General features: G+C 33.4%; 1 protein-coding gene across 1 annotated transcript; it reads right to left on the bottom strand.

The window, feature by feature from the left end:
* Window positions 1-6,754: 6,754 nt before the first annotated feature.
* Window positions 6,755-8,962, bottom strand: LOC128671533 (MYCBP-associated protein-like). The gene is made up of 2 exons (XM_053748066.1): window positions 8,267-8,962; window positions 6,755-8,146 (listed from the first exon to the last, which is right to left on the bottom strand). The coding sequence occupies exons 1-2, from the start codon at window positions 8,836-8,838 to the stop codon at window positions 6,889-6,891; spliced, it is 1,830 nt and encodes a 609-aa protein (XP_053604041.1). The 5' UTR covers window positions 8,839-8,962; the 3' UTR covers window positions 6,755-6,888.
* Window positions 8,963-9,128: the final 166 nt, after the last annotated feature.

Here is a 9,128-nt window from a genome sequence, read left to right as displayed (position 1 = left end):
CAATCTTACAAATAATAATTAGTACTTACAGCTGTACACTTCTTAGTTTATTTTGTGAGTAAAAGTTATATTTCACCTAAAGAAAAATCATAGGGTTTCATAATTTTCTTAAAAAAATGTCTTCTAATAATATGTTTAGGATCAAAAGCTGTCATAGGCTCGCTAACTCGTTTATGTTTAAATATATGAGTATATGTGCATATATTCAGTGTGATAAGATAAAGAAAATTCATAACGATACCCTTAATAAACATAGGAGTCTATCTCAGGCTTCAGAGGGTACCATAAATATAAAATGAACACCCCCTTTCGCCCCGTGGGCACATTTGAGAAATACACTTTGAAATCTCATTTTGTTAAACATGATACCATTTTGAATATTTTCTTCAACGTTTCAACGTTTTTATTTATTTATTTTATTTTACTTGCTTATTTTTATATTAATACCGTCATAAAACGATAATACAAAAAAAAATTTTAGAAAATAATAAAAAAAATACAATTAATTTTTTTTGTCGATTTGACGACAATAAGTTCAAAGCGTTATGGTTAAAAAATAATATAGGTCATAATCATAGGTAATCTTTAAAAAAAAATTATGACAAAGTAATTAAGTTAACGAGGGAGATTGTGTTACGAGCAGGCAATTAATTTTGGGAATTTCGAATATATTGCTTAGTCTAATAATATGATATATAGGAATATTGTTCATGGAAATCAGTTATTATGTTTGTAAACTTACTAGACATATCAAATATTTGAAACAACAATGTTTGTTTGATCATGTTACTTTGTGCTAACTTAAAAGTAGTGGAAACTTAGCTGTTTCTTAGAAATTTGTGGTCATTTTGTTGCTGTATCTATTTTGGTTATTTTGAGTAAAGTCGAGTATAGTTATGAACTGAATAGTTCAATTGTCTTCCAAAAAATGGCCATAAATGTCTTCAAATGGCCATAGTACCCGTGGAGCCAGTCAAGTTTCGTTCCATAACCAACAATCACTTCTTAGACCTCATAAATTTAGTTAGACTTATAAAAATAAACAATCAAGACCCATCTTGATTGTTTATTTTTATAAGTATTTGTTTTTCTTCTTTCCGTGTCGATGGCAAATCCACAACACTCTATTGGGTGCTATAAAATATATTCTCGCATAAATATATTCAAGCCACTTCAATGGCTTCACCGGAAGCTGCAATCAAGTCATCCCGTCTTCTTATCCTCTATTTTGATGATCTCGATGGCGCAGTGGTAAAGTGCTTGCCTCTGAACCGAGCAAGGTCCTGGGTTCGATCCCCGGTCGGGTCATGATTAGAAAATGATTCTTTTCTGATTGGCCCGGGTCTCCGGGTCTTGGATGTTTATCTCTATATATATATATATATATATATATATATATATATATATATATATATGTATTTGTTATCAAATATAGTATCATTGAGTTAGTATCCCATAACACAAGTCTCAAACTTACTTATTTCAAATATATACATGTATCAGTCGTAATAATATATATTAATAAATCATTGTAAGATTAGAGATATAACCACAAAGTCACTTAAATTATCGCATTATCGCGTTGACCTGCCGAGAAAATTAACACACGCAGGGGCCGTAAGCGTGTACTGCAGTTATATTCAGCATAGAATATTGTAATGCATGATGTATGAATATGTAATAATCTTGTTTGTAGTTTATCTGTTTTTTTTTTGTTCAAATAATTGTTATTTTATAAGAAAACTAGCGCCCTTCAAATGAAACGGGGTAAAATATAATAAATTGTAGGTACAGCTAAACTTACAGGACATCACTTCATCACACTATCTATATTAACCCGCATCAAAGTCCGCTGCATAGTTTAAAAGATCTAAGCAAGCGTACAAAGGGACAGACAGCGCGAAAGTGACTATGTTTTATAATATTTAGATATGATGTTTAATCAGATCAGACATATTTTCCTTTGAAAAATTTACAAACGTCTCGTTATATTATAGTAAAGACCTTACGTACGTATTTACTAGAAAATCCATTAACAAATATTTTAGAGGACCCTGGGCTCCGACTGGATGAAGAAGCTAACGGGAAAACGCTCAGATAAGAGAACAAACATTTTATCGAGGCGGTCGAAGAATATGAGATCACATTAGTGACAGAAAAACTAAACAAGCTATTAAATCCATAGACATATAGATAAATAGACAGGAATTTGTGACAAAATAACATGGCTTTTAATAAATCTCGAAGAATATATTGTTCACTTATTTCTCTAGTACCAGTGGTAATATAATTCTCCCCTTGTGTTGGTCTTTATGACAAATTTCGTAAAAACCGATACAGTCGTTTTAGAGTTTATTCGTTACAAACTACTATATATTATATTAATGTTTCCTCTTAGATTTAATGCATATTTTTAATTGATTTTAATCATGTCCTGTACATGATAATGTTGTGAACATACTTCAACATAAACTGGTCATTCTCGAAGAAATATTGAAAATTTGCAGTTAATTCTTCCAAAATTTCCTGTTTCTTGAATGAGAATGAATGTAATAATATATTTGTTTTGTACCTATACCATGCATTAGCCTATAAACGCGTTATACTACTTATTATTAATCAGAGCATGTTTGAATAGTCTATGCAGTACCTATGACTAGTAAAAGCCTGCTCTATTTATTTAAAGGTTTGTGCCACAAACATACGCCTACGATCACATATAAGACTTAAGGGAGAGTAGAACATTTACGCATAATATGCCAAAAGCTTTTGGTCCGATGCCAACACGGAAAGACTGGAAGAAAACAAGGGTTTTCACAATGGAACCGTTCACAAGAATAAACGTTTATTAGGAGGGAAGCCGAAAGTGGCGTAGCTATCGTGATAAAAAAGGATTCTTTTGATGGGAGAAATAAACTGCTGTAGTACCAATAGTATTTGTAATGGTCCTTTTAAAGGACCTACTGGGAAAAACTGTCAGTTGTTCTTTTGAAGGAGTTAAAGTAAGGAACTATTGAGAGTAGTTGTGAAATCCCAAAATATTTTTACATCTCATTTCTACAAGTTTTTGACAAGTGATCTTATAAGTGTTCCTATGTAGGGTAGCTTTGTAATCTAGTTTGACTATTGGAAAGTAGATAAATATTTTTTATATAGCTAAGTATTACAATGTTAATTTTGTTTTCGTTTATTATTAGATTAAATTGTGTACGGCTGTCACGGATAAAACAGAGAGCTGAGCTAATGTTACTACTTACGTCGTTGTCACCCTTCTGAATAATTTATTCAATTGTTTGTTACATTAAACATTTTGAAGTAAGGGTCTCAAAAAACTCATTAGTAGTAGGGCTACTTGAGTTTGACGGATCTAGTGAACGGTAACCGTCTAGCCCTTCTCTAGATACGCCACTGGATGCCATAGAATTGTCTTTTCCTTCAAGGGTTTATTCCTTGCCTTAATTTTTTTGCCTTTCCGAGCCACCATAAGAGCTCCATTACACTTTGTTTGCGCTCTAACTCACACGAAGATTCGGGAAAAATAAATTGCGGTACATTGATGACATACAATAAAATTATTTGTGTATTGTTGATACTGACAAAACTAATAACAGAAAGACGAACACGCACACATTTCACGTTATGTACGCGAAATGTGTGCGTGTTTCTTTGTCTTTCTTTCACGTCAAAACGCAAATAAACGTAATCAAACGGAGTTTATATTGAACTAGCGGCCCGTCCCGACTTCGCTCGTGTAAAAACATAGTAAATTATACACCCAAAACTTCCTCAGGAATCACATTGTCTTTTGGTGAAAACCGCATGAAAATCTGCGCCGTCGTTTTTGAGTTTATTGTGAACAGACAGACAGATAGACGCGGCAGAGGACTTTGTTTTATAATATGTAAGGATTAATCTGATTTTTGGTATGGATACCGTTGGAGAGCTAAAAAGTGATAACATAGGCAATTTTTTCCGCGGGCAAAGCCGCGTCCAATAGATAGTATTAGTATACCTATATCGCCAATATTCCTCGCTGCGTTTAAAATGTGAAGAACGTGGATGCCTGATGAAATGGAGAAGAAAAAGAAGCGAAAGGGGACCCTGAGCTCTAACGCTTTACAGCTAAAGGCACCGGACAAAAGCTCAGAGAACGAACGTGATTTTACGTATTCGCTCGCCGCTTTTACAAATAACAATTCAAGAATCGTAGTTAAAAAGAAATCCTCGTTGAAGCGTGAAAAATATCGTCGAAAAAGTCAAAAATCCATTACAAAGAAGATGGCGCTGATTCGAAAATTGAAAATCACATCCGGAGTCACGTCTGTTGGACATTTGAACGTGCAGTGAATCGGAAAGGACATTGTTGTTCTTTGAATAAGGTGATTTTATTTTAAGGGCAGGTTATTTGCCTTGTACTTTTGCATGGCGATGGCATTGACAATAAGAATTTAAGTCAATGTCTCCTTGACCATGTGCTACATCTATGGTTTCATTGGTGAATATACCACCTGACCTACCATAAACCACCAAAAAATGAGAAAGAGGTGAATTAAGTCTACCAAATGGTATACTTATTATTAAACCTAGGTGAACTTACCTAGGTGAATTAAATGTACAGTAGTTTATCGCGAACAGACATACAGACGCGGCAGAGGATTTTGTTTTATAATATGTAAGGATAAGGATAATTAGTTAAATGCGGAATAATGACTAAGAAGGATCTATTTGCAGTCAGCTTATCAGTTACAATGTCACTTCATTGGGGGCAGATGTCCAATTAAGTGGACTGAATAACGAACAGTTGTCTCGTAGTGTTTAATTAAAACACTGTCTATTATCTTCCTCGTAAAAGTTTAGATTAGAATTTTTGTTATTAGCTTTCCTGATGTGTCGTAAAAATGAATGCAATACATACCTATAAGTCTGTGGCTTCCACAGTTCAACTTTGTTATTCTTCCCTATGTTCCGTATGTATTTATTAATCTATGGAAATATTTTATCGGTCATAAATAAAAAATATTGTCAAGTATCTTTTGCCCGCGGCTTCGTCCACGTAAGTTCCCCACGGAACAGTTATTTTTTCGGTTTTATTAAAGAATGAATAATATAGATAGTTCATGTCCTTCTCCATACTTCAATCTACATGTATACAAAATTTCATAAAGATTGGTTGAGTAAATAGAGCGTGAAGAGTTACAAATTCGCTAATAATATTAGTGGGATTGGGTTGGGATTAGAATACCGACAGCATGTGGTTCCGCCCTAGACCACTCCATAGCCTCCCGTGGGTATCATACAAGGCGATCAAGGTATAAAGGTAAGGTATAAAGGCTTTGACAACTGATGGGCAACAACAACATAAATTATAAGATGCACATATGTTAATTAACGATCTTGGAGAAAAGGCTGCGGTGAAGTTTGTTGCGTCTAGAAGCGCAACTTCCGAAACATAGCTACGTTTCGGAAGTCTTAGGTAATTAGGATTATATACATCACTTATTACCATCATAATTTGCTCCAAGTCTAATCTCTACTACTACTTTACTCTAAGTTTCAGAATAAATGTAGACTTAAAGAATTTTGACATAAAGAAACTTAAATTATTTTTAGACTTTTTCGATTTAGACTGAAAGAATTTTGAATTTTAATTTCCATCTCCAAACCGAATAATATCAGATTCTTAAAACATTAGATTATCAAAATAGCAGATTCTTAATATAACCGAAATTGAATACTTATTTAAAGTGCGTAACGTCAGAGAAATGATCGGACGTGAAATCACAGCCAAATCTTCAAAATTTAAAGATTTTACTGGACTCCGATATTCAGAGTATCATGGCCTTAAATGCAGGCCGTGATAACATATTTATACAATTCGTCTAGAGATATCTCATTACTTGGTCGCCTGGTATTTATTACTTCCAAGGATCCCTGATTTTGTAACTTTTCCTTTATAATCCCTTACCCCATTTCCCGTCTTTGACAGCTAAGTGGTATTTTTTATTTCAGTGGCTTCTATTGTTAGGTCTCGCTGAAGCTTAGGTAAAATGGACGAGATACAATGGAAAGTGCAGTTTGTTTAGTCAAATGGAGTAAATTAAAAATAAACTGAAGTAGTAACAGCTCTTTGTTCTTTTATTTATTTTTTAATAAGCATACTCATAACATTTGTATATTAGACAGAGCTTGATATACATAGAAGGATATTTGAAGCGGCCTGCATCCAGACTTTGATGTCATCTGGTCAAGTTTCAGGGAAATCATGAGTAATCGAAATCATCCATAATTTATGTATTTCCCATACAAAGTTCGTATCATCAATTCAAAAATAGTTGAACAGAGTTTTTGTATTTACTGAAAATCATCGAAAGTCAAACAAACGCATCGATCGATCGCAACCTTAGGATAACCCTAAGGATATAACCTAAGGATAAAACCTAAGGATTTAATTAAAACTTTCAAAAAAAATATTGGAAAACTTTATCATATGATATTTGATTGCATGCGAATCTGACATATAAGGATGATTTCTCTGCAACTTTGACCATATAATCTTTACGTGGAAAATTCATGCAAGTGGAGCCGCAAGCAAAAGCATGTTTTTATTGAAAAGTTTTGTTTTGAAATAACTGTTGGCAGTACAAACTAAATGTTAAGAAGGATCTTTACCGAATTTTTCTATAATTAAAAAAACGTATGTTTTAGAATAACCTCTAATTACCGTTTTAAATAAAACAATAGTAAAACTGTTTCCATTAATATTTTGTATTTAATGACCACGATTTATTTTTTTTGGATATTTTCAAATCAAAATTGAACATTTTGAAAGTAACCGTTTATTGATGTGGCAAATGTGATAGGCAAAATGCGTATAACTTTTTAAATGACCTACAAACGACAAAAGTCAAATTCTATCCATCTATTTAAATCAAGGCTACTCAAAACTCCAGCAATTGATTCTATAGCAGCTTCGACGTGCGTGGTCATATGTGTAACGAACATGACGCTTGCCATATCCCTGATATCAGAATCCACAGAGTCGAGAATTCGACTACTACTTTTAGGACCGCTGCTTTGGCTTACTTGGGATTCTCGTCTTTGATACAAACTATCATAAATATATGCCTGTACAGTAACAAACTTGTCTGCCAACTGCCCAAGCAACCAACCCACAGCCTGGTGCTTCTGTTTCAACAGTTCGTCTCCCTCTAACCATGGTTTTAATAAATCCGAATGTGATTTTCTCAGCAATTCATAGTATTTCATTCTCTCTTCAAAATTTTTTTTCAACATCGCTTCTCGCCATTTCACTATCGATAAGTTCCACTCTTCACCAGGTTCCATTTCCAGATAAAGATCTTTCATCTTCTTAACTTCTGTTTGGTGATAGTAACAAACTGGGTTCTTCATCAGAAACATTTCAGCCTCCAAAAACCATTTCTTATATGGATATATTTGTGGCTCAATAGCAGTGGCCTTAGCAACAATTTCGTCTAATATATTTTTAATATTATCATACAGAGCTTTTTTACATATTTTCCGTTTCAGTGCTTCTGTTTTTTTTATCGTTTTATCTATATTTTCTACAGCATCTCCAACCAAGTTTAAAATAAATTTAGCCGACAATGTATCGAAGAAACAAATATTGCAAAAACTAAGTTCCCAAATCTCACTGTGAATACCGGGTTGATCAGAAATATACGTTAAAAATATTTCTTTACTTTGTCCGGGAGATAAAACATCTTCATTTTTGTTAAAAAAGAATACTTGGACATAAAAATCTAGTGGCATGAATGGGATTGGGCGTCTTATCCTTTTCCAACAATATCGTAACGTCGTTGTTCCCAGATTTTCTAAATACATCTTGCTTCTTCCAGCTCTTTTTATAGGAACGTTAAAGTAATATGTCCAAGAGAGACAATGTTCGTGCCAAGGTTGCTCTTGCATTTTCCGCAGGTGTGATAAGTTTTGACCAGGAATATCTTTCAAAACTACGGTGTTGTTAATCCTCACAGCGTATATACTATCGACGAAATCATTTTCTACTTCTGGCAAATCTATATTAATTTCAGGCAATGGAGGTAACTTCACAGGAGGCGGTTGAATAGCTTTTTTACCTTTGATCATCAACTCGCTAATATCGGACCTGTAAAAAGACCAGATTTTTAGTTGTTGATACCTTTATATGAAATATTTTTTTAATCACAAAATTATAACTAAAACCGACACTCTACAAGAAAAATCAAGAAGGATACAAAAACGATACCGAAATGGATCAATTTTCTTAATTTTCCTTTTCAATTCAAGTTCACGCTTTTCCCTGTATTTTATGTAATCAGCATCAAGCTGTGTACATAATTTTCTGGTTGGTTCTCCAAATAAACCCTTTTCTTCAACTTGAATGTATGTGGGCACTCCTATATGTTCAAGCACAGGTGGAGAGCCCATTTCAGCTGGTTTTCTATGCAGCTCATATACTGGTTCACAATCACAATACTGATACAATCTCTCTGGTCGATCCCATGGGGTATTGTCCCTAATTTTAGGTATTTTAGGCACTTGTGCATATACCAGAGCCGTTTTTCTTTCTATGTCTTCATGTTCTTTTTCTAATAAATTCATCGTCAAATCAACTGCAGGTCTTTGAGTGCGCGATGCTAAATATTTTGCTTCGTCATTTCTAATACGAATCCATTTTTCCCAACAGAGTAAATCTCTATCTGGATCTAACAGTTGAGTATTACATTTGATTTTCAAATCTAGCTTTTTCATTTCTTTACTTACTCCAAGTTTTATTTCCTCCTGTAGCTTCTTTTTCATTCCTGCTGTTACTTCCATTTTAATATTAGTAAAATTATCTTTCTTAGGAATATAAGCAATTAGGTAAATAAATAAAATGGTAAATTATGTAACAATATCTATCCGTAATGATTCACAGTTTGGATATAATAGTAAATTTGCATTCGACATTTGACTGTGACAACTTTGGGACATTGAGTTCAGGAGTTTATAGTTGAGATAAAATATCTATGGTTTTCCAATAGGTTTTTTGCATGCAATTAATACTACGTACAACGGTTTTTGTTTGTTGTTGATAGATTTGATCAAATCCATATTTTAAATATGCA

Source organism: Plodia interpunctella, chromosome 7 (genome assembly GCF_027563975.2).
Source record: "Plodia interpunctella isolate USDA-ARS_2022_Savannah chromosome 7, ilPloInte3.2, whole genome shotgun sequence".
Taxonomy (NCBI): Eukaryota; Metazoa; Arthropoda; class Insecta; order Lepidoptera; family Pyralidae; genus Plodia; species Plodia interpunctella.
The sequence above is the reverse complement of the archived record's forward strand: the minus strand, read 5'-3'. Positions and strand labels throughout refer to the sequence as shown.